The sequence below is a fragment of the Cottoperca gobio genome, chromosome 7, assembly GCF_900634415.1.
Source record: "Cottoperca gobio chromosome 7, fCotGob3.1, whole genome shotgun sequence".
In the NCBI taxonomy this organism is placed as follows: Eukaryota; Metazoa; Chordata; class Actinopteri; order Perciformes; family Bovichtidae; genus Cottoperca; species Cottoperca gobio.
Window position 1 is genome coordinate 19,108,306 of NC_041361.1, and position 23,599 is coordinate 19,131,904.

General features: G+C 41.3%; 1 protein-coding gene across 1 annotated transcript in view; it reads left to right on the forward strand.

Annotated features, from left to right (window-relative positions):
- The window catches only part of LOC115010484 (plexin-A1-like), a 224,802-nt gene that overhangs the window by 165,193 nt on the left and 36,010 nt on the right, over positions 1–23,599 (forward strand). The window contains 7 exon segments of the mRNA XM_029435054.1: positions 3,078–3,229; positions 4,039–4,159; positions 4,645–4,781; positions 7,553–7,720; positions 16,182–16,275; positions 18,271–18,507; positions 22,668–22,811. Coding sequence (XP_029290914.1) covers positions 3,078–3,229; positions 4,039–4,159; positions 4,645–4,781; positions 7,553–7,720; positions 16,182–16,275; positions 18,271–18,507; positions 22,668–22,811 — 1,053 coding nt within the window.

The window sequence follows — 23,599 nt, forward strand, 5'->3', positions numbered from 1 at the left end:
GGATTTGTGGTCCCTTCAAAACTTCTAAATAATGTATATGTAGGATATGTATAACATGCTCAAAGACATGTTTATACCACAGCTTGGTGACTATTGTGTGTGCTTATGATGTGAAAGTATATGTTCCCATAGTTTTCATTGCTCCCTTGTTCAATGCCCCCCCCCCTCTCAGAGGATGGTGGTAATCCCTTTTACCAGCAATCTTCCGTCTCTTTCTCTGTTGCCTGCCTGTCTGTGGCTCTGCCAGTAACCCAGGCTTTGGTGGCTAGCTGATGTTGTGTTTTGTGGTATCATAGCTTCATTCTTCCAAAACCATCTGAAGCCCCATTTCCACACCCTGACATCTGTTGTCCATATCGTACCCTAGAGCTTAATGGCAACTCGCTCTGGTCAGTGTTTACCAGCTATTGTGTTTGTGGAACCAAAGTGCTGAGGCTCTGCTGGCGCCTGAGGTTCCAACGTGAGTCAGCTTCCAAATAGTGAGAAGCATTATTCCCAGCCAGACTGCTCTCGCTCTGTTTCCCTCTTGGTCTCTTAATTCAGCTCACTACAGTTACTATGTTGTTTTGTAGATTATTTGTAAGGTATTGGTGTTCCCCACTTCATGAATTCAGACATTGATTATTTGATTCCAGTTTATTCTCTTCGTCTTAAACACATGACTGATATCACCTGTTGCACTGTCATTGTGTCTCTGTCAGAGCATGATGCTGCCAAAGGTATTATGTGTTTGCTCCTAACATGTAAGAGCTTCCAAAATGTGCTTTATCTGGCAGTCTGTGCTACTATTATTTGGTAGATTGCTGGCAAGATAAAGGTTTTGCTCATTTAAAAAGAATAATTTTGTACGTGATATATATTTAATTTGAAAAGTATCCATGTGTTTTTATTTATGTGATTACAGCATATTTTAGATTATTCTGATGGCATAGGTTTTGTTTGTTTTTTCAAACATGAGACTGTTACAAGCTCGTGTAATACAACTGGGAGCCAATGTCAGAAAAACTCAAATTGTTAACTTTTGTCATTTACTGAGTTTGTTGGTACTGTCTTTTAGGCAAAGCTTTTAATTTGTACATTTATTTTTCCATTATCATTACCTCCATTTTCCTTTTATCATTTCCCATTGTCAGTTTAATCTCTTACATTTAAGATTTCAATTTCATCATTTTCATTTAGATTGTTCCATTTTCCACTTTTCCACTCCAATTTTCTGCTTTAATTTTCGCAATTTTCCCTTTTAATTGTGTCTGTGTGGAAAATGATACTCCATATGTTTGGCAATGCAGTAGACTAAGGGTTGAAATTGCAAACCCCAGACCATCTGCTTACCTTTTTGTGGAGAAAGTCAATGAGTATTGCTCTTCCCTTCTTATAAGCGACTACAGATAAAGTGCCCTTGAGCAAATCAAATGTATTTATATTGCCCAATATCACAAATTATACATTTGTCTCAGTGTGGTTTACAGACTGTACAGGTTACGGCACCCTCTGTCCTTAGACCCTCGCATCGCACAAGGAAAAACTTCCTAAAAGAAACCCCACAATTAAAGGGGGAAAATGGAAGAAACCTCAGGGAGAGCAACTGAGGAGGGATCCCTCTCCCAGGACGGACAGACGTGCAATAGATGTCGTGTGTACAAGATAAACAACATAGTACAAATACAACAAAAAGGAAAGTCTTTAGCCTGCTCTTAAATGTGGAGAGTGTGTCTGCCTCCCGAACACAAACTGGAAGCTGGTTCCACTGGAGAGGAGCTTGATGGCTGAAGGCTCTGGCTCCCATTGTACTCTTAGAGACTCTATGTAACCCTGCAGTCTGGGAGCGCAATGCTCTAGTTGGTTTATAAGGTACTATGAGATCTTTAAGATATGCTGGAGCCTGACCATTAATTGCTTTGTAAGTCAGGAAAAGGATTTTGAATTATATTCTATATTTAACCGGGAGCCAGTGCAGTGCAGCTAATACAGGAGTAATATGATCCCGTTTCATAGTTCTTGTCAATACACGTGCCGCTGCATTTTGGATCAACTGAAGAGTCTTAAGCGAGCAAGGCATATAACCTCCAGCTGCTCTAGTGGCATTGTTTATAAGCCAACAGTATTGCGATGGTTCCCTCAGCAGGGTGCAGAAAAGGGTTTGGATCTCAGCTGACTTTCTCTGCATAAAAGAGTTAAACTTCATGTGTCTGGCAAGACACATCCTTCATTCAATAAACTAGTCCACACTGTTAAAATCCCCATTTGTCAAACTCTGGTGTTTGGTACAGTCTGTGGTATAATAATAGCGCTATGCCTCCATACTGTCGGCGCCTGAGTTTGCATTTCTACCCTGCACTGTCTGCTCAGTCGAGCGCTACAGGAGAACAGGGCAATGGACAGATTACACATAATTACCTCGTGATGCTTGTTAGGGATTAGGTGTGTGTGTGCATGTCTGTGCTGTAGCGCATGTCTGCGTGTTTGCGACAGCCACCGTCCATCAGTCTCCATATTTGTTTTGTCACACCACACCTGTCCCCGTTACGCGCTATAATCTGGCTAGATTAATCACATTATGGTTTGGCGGTGCGACTGAGCGTTACACCGCCTCAGCCCCGCCGCCGAAGCCAAGCCGGCGTAATAAGTTTCAATTAAACCCCTAAAATGATACCTTTGGTTAGTGCCTGTTTGGTTCTGTTATTTTCTTTCGCCCTCTCTTTGTCTCACTTGCAGTGTTTATCAAAGCCAAGAGGGTGATTTTTCTTCATTAAAACTTAAATCACCTGATATTGGCAATTCTGTATGCTGTGTTTGTGGCCTGGTGGCTCTGTGTGTTGAGTGTTTTTATGTGTGTGTATACCCGTGTGGCTATGTCATGCCTGGGAACCATTTTCAGACGTTTAACCGGTTGAATGGGGACAGCATATAAAAGTGTGAATACGTTTTGTGTCCATAATGTGATTGTGAATTTGTTATTCATGTGTGAATATAATATTTTGTCTCTTTTTCCTCCATCTTAACCTTTACATCTTCCTGCTCTTTTGTCTCTTTTCTGTACACTTTTCTTTTCATCTATCTGCCTCTCGCTGGTCCAGCTGTTCCCTGAGACGGGGCCTCGCCAAGGGGGAACCAGGCTGACCATCCTGGGGGAGAACCTGGGTCTGCAGTTCAGAGACATACAGATGGGCGTCAGACTGGGCAAGGTACCCTGTGTACCCATTGAGGAGGAGTATGTGAGCGCAGAGAGGTAAGTTAAGGACAGAAGACGCATTCAAACACACACATGCACGGAAAGACATTCAGAAACTGTGACGATACCAGTACCTCTCTCATCCTGACCAATCAAACAACAAGCCACATGTTTGTGTAGGTGCCCATGCAGCCTCATTCAGCAGCTGAAGAGATGGTGATATTAGGGTTTTGTGTCTGTGTGTGTGTGTAAATTCCATCTGCTGTTCCCCTCCATTACTCCCTACATATGCTCTTTCCTTTATTTTTCTCATGCTGACATTTACTCCTCTGCAGGGTCCTACACGGATGAGGAATTGAGTTGACGCAGATCAAACAATCTCTCTGTAGTGCAGTTAGTCGGGAAATGATGCATGTTGAGATAGAGAGCATCTCTCTTCAAATATTACACATACATCAGTTATTTTACACATCCTGACATCCATGCACCACTTCAACATGTCTAGGATGTATTATTTAATATCCCCCCTGTCTTCCTAGTTAGCTTCTGCCGTTTCCTTCTTTCTGTCACATCCTACTGAAACACACATTCAAATCTATTCTGGCAGATATGTTGGTGCCGTGTACAATGCATATAAAGCTTTCTGTGGTCATGTGATTGACGGAGCCTAAAGCACATAGTGGCTGATCACATTGCCTACTGAAATCAGAATGAATTCAAGGTATAGGATATGTTATTACATTAAGTGCTGGCTAAAACCAAACCAGAGCTGTACCCATGTTTAGCTAATTGTACTATGAATGTTTTGTGGTTTGTGTGTATTTTATTGAATCTCCTTTGCTCCTTTAATCCCTCTCCATCCACAGAATAGTGTGTCTGCTGAACGACGCCACCGGCTACAGGGTCCAAGAAGCTCAGGTGGAGGTGTGTGTCAGGGACTGCGTTAACGACTACAGAGCGCTGTCACCCAGGCCGTTCACCTTTGTGGTAAGCACCATACAAAGGGTCTATAGGTTGTTCTATGGAGCATGGTGACTCAAAAAGGATTTCATGAAACGTCTCCAGGAATTGAGGGTTCAATTTGAGAAGTCAAAATATGTCTCTAAAGAGCTCGTTTCTAGTATTTTGTTCTAATGTTACTACAGGTTGATGTTTTTTTATTTTTCATTTATGCTTTTTGTTGCATTAATCTCCATTGTGTACCTTATGATGGGATTTCTTTGTATGAGGCATCTCATCACTACTTTCTGTCAACTCAAAATTACAATAGTTCAAGGGGCAATTACAAATCAAAACAAGGTGATATAATCGATTGAATCATAATCCAGCCATCATATATACTTGTTTTTTTATGTAAATACTGTTTTCCTTGATGTCTTTTTGATTTTTCTTGTTAAAATCCTGAGAATGATTGGATCTATAATATTGTTTAGATTTATTAAAGACATGAAATGTTTCTCCCTCTGCTCCAGACTCCATACTTCACCCGTATCCAGCCATCTCAAGGGCCCATCTCTGGGGGCACTCGGGTCACCATCGAGGGAATCTCCCTGAACGCAGGCAGCTACGTCTCTGTTGGCATCGGGCAGCAGCCCTGCTACTTCAAGAAGTGAGGACTTTATTTTTGTTTGCTTTTTCAACAAAGTTACATTTTAAATGGGGAAATTGGAACATCAAAACAGACGAGAATATCATTTAGATAAGAATAAGACAAAAAAGAGTACTCAAGATAGCAAAATAAATGGATTATTGGATTAATGGATGTGCTTTAATAAACATTCTGTGTGTGTGTGTGTTTGTACTTCAAAAAAGCACAAATATATTACATCAAAATCTTTTTTTTATTGCCAAGTAAGTTTTCACCTTCAAGGAATTTGCTGTGGTACACATGCATCTCTTTGTCTGCACTCACACAGGCTTGGCCTAATCTAGTGCATGAAAACATGCAGAGTATCACCACACTTGCTTGCTTGTCAAATGCGTGGATTAGCCTCTCATAGCTAATCTCTATTGAAGCCACTGCATGCTAGCTTTGATGTGACTGCACTCCTTCCTGTGCTGCTGCAGCCTCCTCGCAGTAATCCAGCAGATTCCACTTCATGGCGACTGTTCGATCAACTCAGCTTCCTCCTTATCTGTCACACCCTAACTGTGTGACCGTGTTTGTGGCATCTTGTGAAGGTTGCTGGGACATGTGTTCATTGTGAATGGGGTTGCTATGGTGACAGAACAAGGGACTTAGGAGGGTGAATATTGTAGATTTTCTCCCTTTTTCTCTCTCTCTCATACTCTCTCCCTCTCTGTGTGACTGCCATGGCATATAGATGCACAATAGAATGTGCAACACTACATTAAAGTGCATGCGCACTCACACACACACACACACACATACACACATACACATACACACAAACACACAAACACACACACACACAGCTACTGTGAAGTCATGGCCCAGAAAAGCAGCCACCACTCAACTGTGCTAAATACATATTAGATAGTGTAGCTACTGGGGACTGCAATTGAAAATGTTATTTTGCCTATGGGACATCCACACATGGACACACACACACACACACACACACACACACACACACACACACACACACACACACCTACACACCTACACCTACACCTACACTTACACACACACACACACACACACACACACACACACACACACACACACACACACCTACACACACCTACACACCTACACACCTACACCTACACTTACACACACACACACACACACACACACACACTCTCTTTCCATCCCTCCCCCAGTGTTTGTGACTGGTGTTGTTGATCCTTGTGAGTGCACCAATCATAGCAGGTATAAACTTCATTAAACATGACTTCACATGACTTCACATGATTCGTTTCTACATTGTTTCTCTTCTCGTCCTCCCTACACTAAACACATCACATTCTTTTATGTATGAAATAAATACTGTAGAGGAGTGCTTACACCAGCCATAATATAATAATGTTGTTATTTTACATTCTTTCCAAATGTGGACACATTCATAAAAAAATTATTTTCTTCACATGTGATTTATGTGAACAAAAAAATAAGATTTGTCGCCAAATATATATCTAACACAGTCTTGCATACAGACCTCACTTGCATAATATATATATATATATATATATATATATATATATATATATATATATATGTATACATATATTATTTAGATAAGGTAAAATGCATATATATGCAAGGTGTAAATTAAGGCTGCACAATATATATATATATATATATATATATTGTCACCTTAGGTGGTAAAAAAAAAACCTAATATAAACCTAATTGTTTTTGTGCCTTTTATGTTCAGTTCAATTTGTTCAGCTAAAGACTCTTGGAAATGGTTTCCTTCCATTTTTTTTATTCAACATGCATTTCTTATTGTATTTTAGCAGTATACTGAAAGGCAGCACTGAGTTCACTTTAATATATCTGTTTATTTATTGTAAGTAATATTGTTATGGCGATGTTATTGCCTACATCGCGTATTTTCCTCATATCGTGCAGCCCTAGTGTAAATGCATTGTTATCGGGATGCTATCAGATCAGCAAGACATGGAGGTTCTGGATCTCAGCCAGGTGTAAATGCAATCCTTACAGCAGGAACACATTCTTAAGATAAAGGGAATACCTATTAATACCCGGTTCAATATGATGTCATTATCCCATGTAGCCAAATACAGATCACATGTTAATACCAGGTGTAAATGGGGCCACAGATGAACCAATACACAATACACAGCGTTGCTATTGGCTAGAACTGCTGCAATCAAAAGTTCCAACTGTGACCCAGCAGGCCAGGAGAGGACAGGATTGCACTGGCTTGCTGGGCTGAAGTGCATTGGTCACAAATGGGATTATCTAATGAAATTAGCAGGTTTCGATATGATTTTGAGAGAAAGAGACTAATTGACTTCCCAGACTGGACACTGGTAATTACAGGCACAATGAGCAAGTCATTAAATATGTCATGGCTTCGGCCTGGACCTCAGTATTTAGGGAATGCCCCTGGCAGGAGAAAGTAATCATTGTCTCTTTACTATTATAATTCTGTTTTGAAAGTGATTATCAGACTCTGCTCGACAGCTTCTGTGTGGGATATTGCAGAGGGGCTCCCTCTGTTCTCTCTGTCTCTGCAATCTCGTTCCTATTTGTATCCCTGATCCCTCTATTTATTAGAAATGTCCTGTGAGACGGCAGAACTCCAATATCTTTCAAATACCACGACTTTCTTATGACATGCGTAGTGTGGATTCTAGCTACAGTACGTCTTAGAGCTTTGTGAAAATGTGACACAGATTTTGTCCGCCGTCTGTCAAATCCAACTTTTCTTTTGTGTGTCCATCCAGGAGGAATGCCGCTGAGATAGTGTGTGTTACACCAGCTGGATTAGCTGTGAGCAGTGCGTCAGTCCTCGTGGACATCGACGACGCCGAGCTCCAAAACCCTGAGGTCAAGTTTAACTACACTGAAGACCCCACTGTCCTGAGGATTGAACCTGACTGGAGCATCGCCAGGTAAAATGTTTTGTTGCGTTATCATTCATTTAGCTGGATTATCTAGTTGTATTAATTTCTTGTATTTTGTCCATTTATGTTCACAGTGCTAATTTGTAGCCCAACCATGGCTTCTATACAAGCTGGCAGTCAGCGCGGCACTCGGTCTCTTTTTGTTTTTAACCTACCGTCTCACCAAATAACAGATTTTGGTTAAGAGATGGATATTTGAATAGGTGTAGCAACCAATGGCAGTTGTTCCTAAAAGCAATCCAAGCAGCTTTGCGGAGTTCCTGGAGGGAGCTCAATAACTGCACCAAACCCAACCGAACATATTGTTTCAGACTAGAAATCTTTGGAGTGCTGGGTGGATTTTCTGAAAGACTCAAAGTGGCAAAAAACTCATAAGCAAACTCTCCTGGCAACTCACAACAAAACAATCTAAAATTGATTAATAGCACTACAGGTAAGAGGAAAAATATGTATCTTGGACTTTGGGGTGAATCGCTGTCAGAGCTCTTGTAATTCTAGACAAGAGCTCTGACAGCGGGTTAATTGACAGTGCCTCTGGGGATTTTTCATCCTGCTCAAGCCAAAGACATTTTTAGTGGAGAAAATCATCAGCGGGAGAGGCAGCTTGCCTGATCCGAAAAAATTGTGAGTGTGAGCTTGTCAGATTATACAGCCCATTGATTGTTGGAATGCGATTGGTGATTGAAGAGGCAGCTAATACCGATCAGCTGATGGTATGTGAGACTAAAGTTCTCTGTCTGAACGAGTGCGTGTCTCAGTTTGATACTCAGATTTGCACAGCTTGTCATGCAGTACTGTCTATCCCCCGCTAAATTAATAAAGACCCTCCATCGCTCAGCAATGAGCATGAGAGCATCATCACTGGGGAGGACACACACACATGCTAAGTCTTTCACATTGAAGTACATTTACTGGCAGGGAGGGCAGACACATGCACATATTAGCCTTTATGATGGAGACCTGGGCCTCAGTTATTTTTCTCTTTTTTGAATGTTGTGTGATTTTCATATTGCTTGGACTAATCAATGATTTTAGTCCTCCTGTGGTACATATGTGTTTGATTTTACTCCCACTTCCCCAGTATTATTGTTTATATACCCGCTGATTATTGGTACCTGTTGGTCCTCCCTTCATTTAAATCCTGTCTGGATTTTGGATATCTCTAATAGATGGATGCCGGCTGGTGACGAAGGTCAACATTTTTCTGCAGATTGTTTATGTCTATTACAAACCACCTCCTGTGATTTGACAGTGCCTAACATTCTTCCCAGACTAATGCGTTTACAGTATTATGTTACCCACCTGTCCAAAAAGACCTATTCAATCTAACACATGTCAGAACACCTGCCGTATGCTTTTCCTTTCCATATTCTCTGTTATTCTGCAATCTTTTATTCCCTATCTTCCCTATTTATTTTTGGGATATTGAAACAGGCAGCTATCTTGCCCTTTTCCCCCTCATTTCACCTCCTTCTCTTCCGTTCTTCCCTTCTCTGTGTTGTTTTCTTCCCTGTGGTGACTCATCAGTAGATGGTGGCAGATAGATGCAGAGCTTGTTAGAGAAGAGTGTTGATGAATCCTGCCCCGCTCCTTTTGCCCAGTAGGACTGGCCGAGAAACAGCTGAGGCCCAATCACTGCACCGCACACCCACCATGAGGGTGTTACGTGTGTGTGTGGCACTCAAAGCTGGGTTCTACTTCAGGAAGTTACTCAAGGGTGATGATCCCACATAAAAACGACGCATGCATGCACACACGCATACACACACCCCACTGATTCCCCGAGTCCCTGATGTTTGGCCCCAGATCCCTCCTCCATCTGGCTGAGAACACAAAACAACACACACACGCACACCTCACAAACAGCGACAAAACTGTGTGTGTTGCTTCCAGTGGAAGCTTTAATTTGGCTGATACATTTCAGCCAGTGCCCTCTGTCACAGTGGCACATGCTGGCTCAGGTAGAAAGTACAACAGATCAGTGAGATCATATTGGTTCATATCTGCCTCATTGTCTGCCTTTGTGCTAATACATGCACGCCTGCAGAGCATTATCATTGTGTGGAGGGAAAGACAGTGAGAAGAGAAAAGAGCAAGGGGAGGGAGATAGAGTGCATTATCATTGTGCTTGGCTAATGATATTACATTTAGGAAGAAGACGGAGCACTTCAAAAATAAATCAATGAGGAGTGCTCATCTGGGACACGGCAGAAAGATATTTGGGCAGGCGCAGAGGTTAGAGAAGCAATTTTGGACCTAATATTCAAATCTCCTCCCAAACCAGGCTGGATAAATGAGCAGATTAGTATGGAGCTTTCCACTCCTTCAGCAAGGACCGCTAAGGTGCCTTTAAGCAAGGCACTGAATATACCTTCTACTCCAGTGCACCAACTTAACATTAACCATTAGAAAATGATTTCACTGATACTGACCAGGTCTGAATATGGACGTTCAGCAACAAGCAGTCATATCTCACAATATATCCTGAAGGTGTAAATGTATTCAACCAAAGTATTTATTTGATAACGAGCATAAAAGGTCACCCCAGCAGAAATCCAAGTTCATCGCACTTCTTCAGAAACTAGATGCTTGGTGAGTAGGGACTTCTGTCAGGGACAGCTGGTGAACTAACAACACGTCCTCCAACCAAAATGACCACATAGCTTGTTTGTTTCTACCCTCTAATACAGGGGTCGGGAACCTATGGCTCTTTCGATGACGCGATATGGCTCGCAGACAATTTTTTGCTGACATTTTTTAACATGATTAACAAGTAATAAACAATTCTACTGTGTCATTTTGAAGTAAAACATTTAGCAGCGGATTTGTTTTTAGTTCTCCCCTCTCTTTTCCTCCGCTCTGTCTCTGAGTGCGCAGCGCACACACTTACACACGTGTGTGTGTGTGTGTAGGTGTGTGTGTGTATAGGTGTGTGTGTGTGTGTGTGTGTACGTGTGGGTGTAGGGGGCGGAGCCCGCCCGTCGCGAAACCGAGCAGAGGAGAAACTGCGCAAAGCAAGCAGTAGACCGGGGTGTCAAACTCAATCACAGAGGGCCAACATTAAAAACTGGGACTACGTCGAGGGCCAAACACGGTCCACATTTATTGAACAGGATACACATAAAAGTGCAAAAAGATAGGGAACATATTTAAGTCAACTGCAAACGGATTGTTGAGCAGTTCAATTTTCATTTCTGAGCTGCAAAGTCGGCAAATGTTCTCAGTTGATCAGCAGAATGCTGTCAGGAACACAGCGGTGGAGATGTTTGTCAGTGTTTGGAAACACGTAGTGACCAAAGTTTCCTTCTGCATCAGAGTCTCCCACAGGCAGCTTGGCTTATAAAGCTCTCACTGCATCACACATGTCCTGTGATCACACGGCCCTGAAGCTGCAGGTTTAACAGTGAGATGCTTCATTATGTCGCACAAACAGTCCAGCTCACATCGTCCCAGAGATCTGTGGTGTGTTTCCCTTTGCTTTCCAAAAACTTTCATTCCATTCACATATTTAGATTCTTCCTCAAATGTATTTTCCCCGTGGTTGTACCATGCATTGATTTAATTACCAAAACCGGCGGGCCAGTTATGACATATGACATGATATTTTCTCGCGGGCCGGATATAATTGCCTTGAGTTTGACCCCCGTGCAGTAAACACTGAAACGTGCACATAAATGAGATAAATAACGTAAGCGTTTAGTTTATTTAATAAAAGAGCACCTGTTCACTGAAACACTGATACTGCTATTAGTACTCGGAGAAGTGTTATTCTTAAAAAATAAATAAAGTTGCATTCAAATTTATATGGCTCTCAAGGAAATACATAAAAAAAATATTTGGCTTTTATGGCTCTCCCAGCCAAAAAGGTTCCCGACCCCTGCTCTAATACATCATGTACGAGCATTTCACAAATTAGCACCCCTACTGGTGGCAGGAGATTTCAGAAAAGTTTAGCAAAAGATCATGGTTTTGGTTAAAGAAGTAGGTTTGTTAAGGAACTTGTTAAGGTACATGAACAGGGTGGTCGTTGCTGAAAGACCTGTGTTTGATTTACTCATCCACCCTGACCTCCTCCCTTTGTGGACTTTGTCACTCTATGTACTACGTCACCTCACTTTCTCCCTTTCATAATTACAAGTGCCACTAAAGGTCACCGCCTAACAATAAACGTAAATATAGGTCGTAATAACCTGCTTGTACGAACGACCTATGGGGTCGTTTTGTTGGGGGAAGGACGGTCTCTAAACTAATGCAGTTGGAGATGTGACTGACATGTGATAAGCCAGGAGCAACTTGACTGGCTGGCGGAGGCATGCAACCGCAATGCGGTTATTGTAGTTGTCATTTCTGTTAGAATTGTGCAATGTTCAGCTAATCTTCCCGCTTTAGATGTAATCACACAACTGGTGTTTTGTTGTGTTACAGTCAACTTACAGGGAAGCTTTTAAGCATCCCCTGCTGTTGGAAAAATGTTTCAAAAAAAATATTATAATATGATTTTTGACAGTCGGTGAGAGGAGGATTAGACCGAAGAGAGGTTAGAGAAAGAAAAACAGACAGAGTAGAAAAAGGAGCTATCCCTGAGAGTTTATCCTGATTGTCTTGTTGTCTGTTCCCTGAAGCATGTACCTGAGCTAAAGAGACTCACTTAGACAAAGAGAGGAGCAACAGGGACAGAGGGACTCAGCACAAATATACATCAAGCTGAGGAGGAGAGGGGAGGAGGAGAAAGGAGGCGGAGGACCGGCAGTATTATAAGTGCAGTCTGTGTGGTCCCATGATGCATTTGTGGCAATGACATAACTATTATTGAAAAGCTGTTAATTTGTCCATTGCTACTTTTGTTAAAGAGCCATATTGTGCTTTGTACTGTGTCTCACAATCATACATTGTGGCAACAGTCAAACAAATAGATGAAGAATCCAGGAGTTTATATTCCCTTCCTGTGATGCATCAGAAAACTCATTTGCATTCAAATTGGAACGCAGGAGATTAGGAGGAAAAGTGTTGTTACATTTAGGTGGAATGTGTACAATATTACAAACTTAAACTTTTTAACATTAATTAGACTCTGCTCAACAGGACAGGCTTGATTTGTACAACACTAATTTCACCACATCATGGCAGAGTTCGATGGTCATAGTGAATGGAAGTGTCTCATTTCCAGTTGTTTCAGCTGAATTTGGCTTTTGGAAGATAACAGTGATGTCGTATAAATGACAAGAACACAGTATCACGAAAAGTGAATTTGAATAGTACGTCAAAGTAGAAGCAGAGACACCTACATCGTTGTCAAAATACCCGTCAAAGACTTGTTATCCCCAATAACAGCTACGGTCACATTTTTCACATCATGCTGGTATCCAAAGAAATTTAGGATGAATGAGAGCCTATCCCCTCAGCCAGTAATGGGCAACCTGCCAAAAGCAAAATGAAATTCTAGCTGAGAAGAATAGCCAGAATTGAATCTTTTTCTCTGCTAACAATGCCAGACACCTTTATCAATTACTCCCTGTCCCTTCCTATCATTACCATATGTTGTTAGTTTAAGTCTTCCTGGATTAGAGTGAGAGATGAATGTGTAGCATTAGCCAACCAGAGTCTCTATCCAGGATATTAGGGGTCTCTGTCTGTGCTTCGTATCATCATATCACTTACTCTGCTGTTGCTTTTACACTAAGTCGTTTTACATTAATGTCTACAATAAAAAGACACCTGCATTTTGCAGAAATCAATGGTAACTCATGGTAACCGACCAGAATGAATGTGCATTGTTATCCTTCAGCATTGGAGGGTTGAGAAGGGTTATCTCTGAGCTGCAGGTCAAGCCAGGCTCGTCCATGCTAGTAGTGGAAGGATGCTATCACATAACTTTTTAGTCATTGTGTCAGCCTTATGACCTTCATAATGGCATGCAAACATGTTGCCTGGATCAGTAACCTGATCCTGCAGGGAGAACTACGACTTCCCCGGATTTAGCAACTACTCAAACTACCACAGGGACTTCATCGCTTCCTTGTCAGGGAGGTTAGGACTCAGCGTACGTTGCCCCATCTTAAGCCTGACTGGTGTAGCGGCAGTAAACATTGTCAGCTCCATCCATCACATTGTAATCCTACAATTTAGAAGCAGTGGGTCATTGATGGATTCCCCACTAACCATTTGCAGTTGCAAAAGGTAGAAGCGGTGAAAATACTCCCAAATATTTGTGTACAATGAATGAAAGTCCAAGGGATACTTTATGTGGCACAGTGTCAGGCCCATCGCTTTCACCTGGAGGCAATACAGGCAGGCAGGATTACTGGAGGCCATCCAAGTTGGAATCCTGGGATAAAGGACAGGGAGAGTATTTTATAAGGTTAGCCTCCCATAGATATTGTGGGCACTCCACAGTGTACAGGTCTGCAAAGATGAATGGTCAAGATACATCAAGATGTCTCTTTTTCAAATGTTTATAATTATACTTTTGGGATAATACCCAATCAATGCCAACTATACTGTTATCAAAAATGCTCCAATGTGCAGCAACGGAGCTGCATATTATCCATGACTTTTCCAAGATACAAGGTTTTATCTCAGCCTTTTATTTCCGACAGCAGTGTGAGAGACTACAGTAAATCCCCCTCCAGGCAGTGAGAAACCTGCAGAAAGACACACGATAGGGAATCTTACAAACTATATTTCTCAGAGGGCACAGATAGCCGAGGCCGCAGTGAACGCATCCTAGCAGAAAACAGAGTAGATTACTCAGAGGTTTCAACTGCCACTGTAAAACAAGGTAGGCACTGAGAAGGTAAGACTTCATAAACCTCATAAATCCAATTTAAGTGTTGCAGTGAAAAGGAAAACTCCATTGTTTTTACAAGTGGCAAGAGTTTTCCCATAATAAAGAACTCCATGATTCTTTCTCAGCACTAGTAATCTTGCATTGTGGGGGGGTCATGAAAAGAAACATGTCCACCAATCATTTTGGGTCCCACCAACATTGGATACCACTGAACTCAACTGTTCCCACAACTTGCATTACAAGCTCCAAAATCACTTGCCAATATGACTGCTGGAATTTGCAATCTAATCAGCCATTGTTTCAAATCAACAAGCATTCACAGTCCCAGCCATGGAGACTGATGACATCTTCTAAGACTCAATCCAACCACATAGACACTGTTACACCAAGCGGGTGTAAGTCTTCCATCACACACTACTCACCAACAAAATGATACTCTGGCTTCAGCCAAGTCCTAGCTTTGTTATTTGCTGGATTGAGTCCAGTGGCCTTCACTGGCAGGCAAGCACATACTTATTGTGGATGGAGTTGTGATTAAAGTATGTAGAGTATCTCTGTGGATCTTTATCACCCTGCCTCTTGCTCTCTCTTTGTCCTTTTTCTCTTTCCCTTTCCCTCACACATATGCTCCCTGGTGTCCTCATTCTCTCCTCTGTTTTTCCCTGTAACGCCATTATAAAGGCTTCATCTCTAATCCCTACCTGCTGTCCAGTGCACTCCACTATAGGCTTGGAGTCAAACTTTCTTTCACATAACAATACATACTGTCATATTTTTCAACTGCAAATGCCAGTGTTAATTCCGCTCATCATCATTTTTCATGTTAACCAACCCTGTGTGCTTGTCGTACTGATCTGAAAAAATAAATACATTTTGGATGAAACATTATGCAACCTAGGACATGTTTATTAATGTTACTGGAAAGTTGCAACTTACTGTGTTGATACAGAACGAGTCAGTGAACTGTTCACTGCAAATGTATTTCCTTAGTTTCTTTGCCAAAATATCCACTCTTGCAATAGAGTATCCGCTCGTAGCACCTACAGCAATATACAACCGTTTTATGGTTATATTTAGGAGTCCCAGGACTTGTTCTGGGTTTAATACAGAAAAAGTCAGCAGTGACTTGAAGCAGGATACACGACGTGGTAACATTTAACAGAAACCACACTCTGAACACCGCCCTACGGCTCCTGTGAGTCACATAACTGTTGCACTTCATTCTCTCGGAAAACCGTCGCCTTTTACAGGATCCAGGCAACAATTATATGTGACACCAGTTCATAAGTGTAACTTCTCCAAGACAAGCTTAGCTTAGCAAATGTTGACTTCTCTCAGCATGTCATTTGCGATAAACTCTCTTATTATCAACAAATCATTGCATGTTTCTTCCTTATTGCAGCTTTGTGGTTTCTTATTTCAATGCTGTAATCAGATGTTGCTTTCTAACATGGTGCTGCTTTGGCAAAGCAGAAAAAGTTTTTTTAAGTGAACATTAGTCACACCACATCCTGCAGATACACGCTGCAGTAATGTCCATTTTGCAGGTATATTTGGCCTCTACCAAGCACAGGTCAATGGAATCGGGGGAATTTATTTTTCTCTGGAGAAGGTCTTATCTACTGTACATTTCATCTCCTTCTCCTCTCTCTTCATCCCTAGTGGTGGGACTCTGCTGACAGTGAGCGGGACCAACCTTGCAACCATCCGAGAACCAAAGATCAGGGCCAAATATGGGCAGGCAGAATCCTTTCATGTGAGTGTTGATGAGAATGACACACACACACACCAAACACACACACACTGAGTTCACACACACACACACACACACACACACACACACACACACACACACACACACACACACACACACACACAGAGTTCAAACACACACACACACACACACACACACACACACACACACACACACACACACACACACACACAGAGTTCAAGCACACATGCTAACCAACATGTTTACATTCACAGGCAGCCAATTTAGTGCCAATATAAATGTCAGTATATACAGTATACATTATTCATCTTTACACATACAGTGCATACATTAACTGACAAATGTATTCAGACATACCCCTCCGCATACTCAAGATAATCTGCAAACAACTTCTTCTACACTTCTGCAGAAGGTGGCAGACAGTCTGTCTCTGCGAGTCGCTCACGTCTGCTCTCTGTACAGCGACAGCTTCAGACATCTAACGCTACCTCAGGCCACATAGCTTTTCAAATGTCAGCGCACCACATGAGTGTTTGTGTCACTAAAAGGAAGAGACAACATGAGAGAGACTGTGTGTGTGTGTGTGTGTGTGTGTGTGTGTATGTGTATGTATGTGTGTGTTTGTGTGTGTGTGTGAAGGAGAGAGGGACAGAGAATGTTTTGGGGAATGCACACGAGAGAGAGAGAAAAATAAATCCATGCAAAACCTGAAGTCCCATTTGAAAAGTTTGAAAGAGTTTCATCAATTCTATAGATTCTCAAAACACTTTGACGGTTGTCCGCTGAGAGTTGAAAGCTCTTTTAGTTGAGTCAAGGTTAAGCACTGAACGTTTGTGGAGGCAAACAGCCGACAACACGTCCCACACAGCTCTTTATCAAAGTGCTACTTAAAGGACCAAGCTGATGTTTTTTAATGTTGTCGCCCATTTAATACAAATCATGAATACTGAAATGACAGCCATTTTCCAAAGCATACGATAGTGTTTTACATATTTCAATACAGTTTTCAACCCTTCCAGACAGCCTTTCTTATTCATTCCATTACTGTGTGACAGCAAGCTTGCAGAGACTTGCTTTCGATAAGCAATCCATCACAATGAACATCATGTCCGCTTTAATTTTATTTTGTCAAAAGTGGCATAACTATTGTTTTAGAAGGCAATTGAATGAGGGGATTGATTTGAAATCTGTGTGATGTGTTCAGAGCTAGACTTGCTTTGGCAGAATGGCACTGCATTCGTAAATTATGTTAACAGAAAATAAAACATGAAGGCAAACGATAACTTCTAACTTATTAAATATTAACATGTTTCTTAGTGTTTACATAGGTGTACAAACAGGGCTGTCTTGCCACAGGTTGGAGTTGATATATATTTTCATTCACTGAACTTATTTATATACGTACTGAGTTGTACTAAAATCAATACAGCAGTTATTCAAAAATGAATCTTCTGTATTCAAAAAATGTATGGGGACAATGTAAAATGGATTCGTAGTAAATGTTCTAAAACTTCCTTTAAATTAAATCAAACATGGCCGTGACATACTTATTCATGTATTCTCCAAAGCAATGATGTAAAATATTCTAGGTACAAGCAAAGGCACACAGCACATTGTCCATTATTAACAGTTGATCATAAATTTGCAACCAATTTACATGTCCAATGGGCATAACAGCATCGCAGCTTCACAGGGCACTGACTTACACAAAAGGATGGGTCATTTTACCCGACGGGTCCATTTTAAAATAGAATTATAGCTTGCAGGTTATTCTCAGTATTTCAAAAGGACGCTACCTGTTTTATGCAAGATATTCTCTTATAAATAGAATTGTAAGTGGACAATAATGGAAAATTTGATTTGTGTCCACGTCAGTGTACATATATTTTCATACAAAATTAAAGAATTGTCTTTTTCCCTACCAATAGACCGATAGTAGATTAGTATTACATTAGGTATTCCATTGACTAAAAACTTAAATTCTAAACTCTTTCTTGTTTCCTCTCACCTTCTCAGAACTGTACTGTGTATAATAACTCTGTCATGGTGTGCCTGGCTCCATCGGTGGCGGATTCAGAGCTAAGTTTCTCAGAGACCGGCACTGGCCCGGATGAGATCGGGTTCTACATGGACAACGTGAATGCTCTGGTGGTGGTCAACGAGACGTTCAGCTACTACCCCGACCCCGTGTTTGAGCCGTTGAGTCCCTCTGGAATACTGGAGCTCAAGCCCACGTCGCCGCTCATTCTCAAGGTCAGAAAGGCTGTTGAAAGTGTTGTTTTTCAGGTATTCTTTGCTTGCTTGTACATTTCTGTTTATTTCCATCAATGCTCTGATCTGAGTTTTTTACAATGCAAACAGCATTGGCTAGTACTTATCTTGAGAGCTATGTAAACACGACTTGTCAGGGACTTGGGGGTACTCCCTTCAGACAGCTCGTGCAGTACGGATAAGGCTACTGACACCTACACAATAGAAGAGAAAATTATCCAGATTTAAAAATATTTTCTTCCGAGTACATTCAGAGACGGACTCGTTTTTAAATGTTGAAGGATATATACAAATATTGAACTAGAGGATTACCCCTGTGTTTTGTTCTATTATGTAATTAGCTGTTTGGATCTGCAAAATTAATATCACACTACACAATATTTGTTTGCTGATATTGATTGTAATTATGTCTTTGATTCTTAAAAGCGTTACTGAAGCTAAAGGCAAAATGTCAGCATCCTCTCCAGCTGATCCATGTAGAAGACGTGTAAATAAAGAAACCTTAGGTATTACACTGCAGTGACGTAGGTGTAGTTTAGACAGTTCCAGTATTAGGATGATAGGAATACGGTAATTATTTAGTTCTTACATAACCCCGTTTGGCTTAGCTTTTATACTTTATAGGCTTGATGAGGACGAAGATGAGGACCAATCAATGTGATGTAAAGCTATGTTAAGTAACGTTGGCTTTATAAACTTCCCCAAATCCAACAAAGAGCCGGACAGAGCCGCTAACGTAACCCTTTACTCTGATAGTATCCATGATCCGTGCTCGTTCTGAACAGGGCTTTTTTTGTAACCAGCAACCCCACAAGCTAATGTAGTTTGATATGTGACGAAATCAAAGCTTGGCGGACCCGCCGCAACGAGATACATTTGCTAAACTATAATTAGACAATTTATTTCAGCAACAAACAGCAACTTCTTTGACTGACGTCCTTCTCTGCTGCCTCGAGCCCTCTTAAATAAAAATATTTTCAATTTGTGTAATTATTTTCTAGTGCTGGGGGCAATGCAGAACACAGGCCCACTTGATTTATATTGTTTTTTTATTTTATTTACAGGGATTGGACATAAGTATATGAAATATATTGTGGTGTGTATGTGCCTTATCCCACAGAGCTCACCTGAAATATTGAGTCAAAGAGTTATTGGACAGAAATTAGAGTGGCTACATTAAACATGCTGTTACTAATGCGTATTTTATGGAAATAACCAGCGGATCAGTGTCTGCAAATCACATAAGCCATGGATGGGTTACTGAACAGGCCTTCCCCGGACACAGTGGCCAAAAGTGTCAGCGGCCCTCTGAACTTCACCTACAAAATGTCAAAGGGAAACCTACCAACCAGGAAGAGACACAAAATGACCACTAAGAGACCAAAACAACAACAAAAAAGATGCAAAATGAGACCACCGACGACTAAGAAAAGGGACAACTTCAAAGAGACAAAAAATAACTGCAGAGACAGAACATGACACATGACTACAAAGAGACAGAACATGACTACAAAGAGACAGAAAGAGACAGAACATGACTACAAAGAGACAGAACATGACTACAAAGAGACAGAACATGACTACAAAGAGACAGAACATGACTACAAAACTAAAAATACAATGTCTTAACTTCTGACACTATGTGGGCTGTACAATGTCAATAGTGTAAAATACATTTTCTTCATTTTGGGACAATATAATATTCATTTATTTTAGATTAGTGTCACATTAATGTGCTACATTTAATCCAGCATTTGGTGCTTTTATCTTCTGCTAGGATTTGCCTTGACTATCTCTTATGTTATCACAGAGAGTCTGCTACGCTGTTTATTTCCATGAAGAGATTGAAAGCAGCATAACTGTCGTAATTTATTTCTTAAATGATTATTTATTAGCAAAGAGCCTCTCAGTAATTGCCAAATCTCCTGCTTGGCTTGTTGGTGGAACTGCCTACCCATTGGAAGCACTGATGAGATGGACAAAAATGCAATTTGGCGGCGTGAGATGTGGGGGGAGGGGGGGGTTGCATTTCTCAGAGATGCGTGCATTGCACTCGCCACGCAATTAATTTCTCATCTGAAGTGTTGGGTGTGTTTTTACTGAGGTGTGTTTGCAGGAGAAAAAACATTTATCTGGTCTTGGTGTTCCCTGAGTGCTTCTCTGTGTGTGTTTTTGAGAGCGTGTCCCCGCATGATGCTTCTTGCCTGTAGTGTGTATGTGTTGCTTGAAATGTGTGTGTGTGTGTGCGCAAGATGGAATGGGATGCATGTTTACAGGGTTGCAGAGCGGGGCTGGGTGGCGGCCTGTAGAGACGATGGGATTGGAAAACGTAGTCTGTCTCTGCGTCCCACTGCTAAACCAGCAGGGGATGCGGCTGCTATCTACTCTCCCTGTCTCGCTTGCTCCCTAGCTCTGTTTTCTGCTCTTTCCCATTTTCCTTCTCACTTTAGAGTATATTCCTTTCATCTTTTTCTACCTCTCTCATAATCGTTTCTGTGCTCTCTCCACTCCTCGTGCCTGCTCTCCTGATGTTTTCTTGCCACGTTTCCTATCTGTCTTGTTTTCTTTGTATTCACCTTTCCAACTGTTGCTTTTTGTTTTATTGTTATTACTAGTGTTCCCTCTTTTCACACCACTAGATCCCCCCCCCCCCCCACTCCATCACAAAGTGTGTGTCAATTTGGAACTGGTGGACTTGATATGGAAATGAAAAGCTGGAACTGAAATTGACAAATGTTCGAATTTACACACCTCCGGTTCAGACTTTATGCATGGGATACAGTTAAGTGGACAGAAGACAAAGCAGTATGGGGGAGTGAGTGTTGATGTGCCTCCCAACTGCCTCTATGTAGTACAGACAGGAAGCATTAGGGCACTTTTCTTCTTATCTCTTCAGTTTCCTGCATTTCTCCGGATTTTGGCTTGATTTATCAGAATTGTTTTGGAATAGAATACAAAATGACAATAATCGATGGTAGAATACAGAAATTCATACATTAAACAGCAATCAGATGAACAAAAACATTGTTGTAAGCAAATAATTGATGCTTGCAAAGTAATAAAGAAAATAGTTTTGCTTAAATTATAAGTCTTTTGATATATCCTGTTGTTTCATTGTCAACCAAAACCCGATGAAAAAAACAAATCCAACGATGACATGGTATTATTAACTTAATTGTGTGTGTGTATCCAAAGCCATAGAGTTCCATTTCGTTTGTTGGTTATTCAAACTTACTCCCATTTGATTAACTCTGGGCCTCTGAAAAAAAAGTGCTTTGCTTTAGTTGCAAAACGTTGCTTTCATAGTTCATATTTGCAGCCATAAAAGTTTCATTAAGGCAATTTGACTTGGCATGGTGCATTGTTCTGGCTGTTAGCTCTCACAGAGATCTCTGTTGTAGAGCATGTCAGATAAATCGTCCTCAGCCATATCAGCGTATCACAGGCATATCAGTGATGGCACAATTCAATAAAACTTCCTCAATTGCACAAAAGGTTTTAACGCTCACTTGAGGTGTTTTTTCCCTTTTGTGGAACAAGTTAGAAATAAGTTAATAATAAGTAGTAATACATTCTGACGTAGACAATATTGAACTCACATGAGCGATCAGCTGTTTACGCTGTCAGGGCTCTTGCTCATGCATTAGAATCATTGCATGATTTGTCTTTGTCTCCGGACAGCTTGAAACATGGCCAATACTAGCTGATATGAAAGAACAATCAAAACTTTCCCAATTGAAACTAAATCCTTAAGACCTCTCTCCGTTCTTCTCCCCTAGATGGGTTAGGTGGCCAAGGCGATTTGTCATGTTTTGCAACTTCTTCTTCGTCTACTCTGTTTACTGGCGGAATACAGCCCTGCGTAAAGCGAAGCCTACACTGCCAACTTCTGACCAATCTACGCTTTGCATAGCCACGTTTATTCACTCCAAGCCAGTTGTTGGAGACACGCTTTGTTCGCATTTCTTTTTTGCACTCAAATTTAAACTGACAGTTGAATAAAAACACAACTCGTGAGCGACACTGTTGCAATGGGTGACAGGTTCCTTTATTATGATGAACACACGCACTGTAGTTTGTATGAAAGAGTCTGCTTAAATGAGCTATATCTCATCACAACGATTCTCTCCATCTGTCTTCAGGGTCGTTACCTGATCCCAGCGGCTCCAGGTAACAGTCGCCTCAACTACACAGTGCTGATTGGAGAGACTCCCTGCGTCCTCACCCTGTCTGAGAGCCAGCTGCTGTGCGAGTGGCCCAACCTCACCGGACAACACAAAGTCACGGTGAGATCACGACTCGGCCGTCCTCTTTCTCTTCATTTTTGGACCAGCATGTCTCGAATGGATTATCCGAAGGAGAACTCGCTTCATATTATGGGCTGAGACCTTCATGGTACACTTTTTTCCTAATAAAATGTTTTATTACTTATCTTTCTTATTCATTAAATAACTGGGTCAGTCTTCAGTTTGCTGGATTTATTCAAAAAGCAGTTTAAAAAAAGGACCAAAAAATACCACCTGTTCTTCTTGGTACATCCACACTGACCCAGTAATTCATGTTTATGAATATGAAAACATTGCAGTCTGACAATCTCAGCCCATAAAGTCACTCTAACCTTGTTGTTGAGTTATGTGAATAACCCTTTGCGTTCTTTTCTAAACAATTTTCCTCTTGACAGATCCAGGACATGCTCCATTGAGCTTGCACACCAAGGTTGCTGTTTAATATTTAACACTTAATTAACATGTTGATCTTCAGCGGCCTTCAGCTACCCTGCTGCTGATGGTAGGGCAGTGGAATGCTCAGGAAGCAGACCCCCCGATGAATACCTATGGTTGTACATTCAAATACAAAGTGCAGATCTGCAGACTTTGCACCACTTCAATGCTGTTGAGTTAAATCCATTAAAGGTTTGCAATTTAGCAACTCACAGGTAAATATTCACTTATTCACACACCGTGTTCAACACGAGCACAGTGAACCTCCAGACATGTCCGCAGATTGAAAACCAAGTTTCTTTCCAGCCGCTGAAGCGTATCCACATCAACAGCTGTGCAGGCGTCAGCAGTTC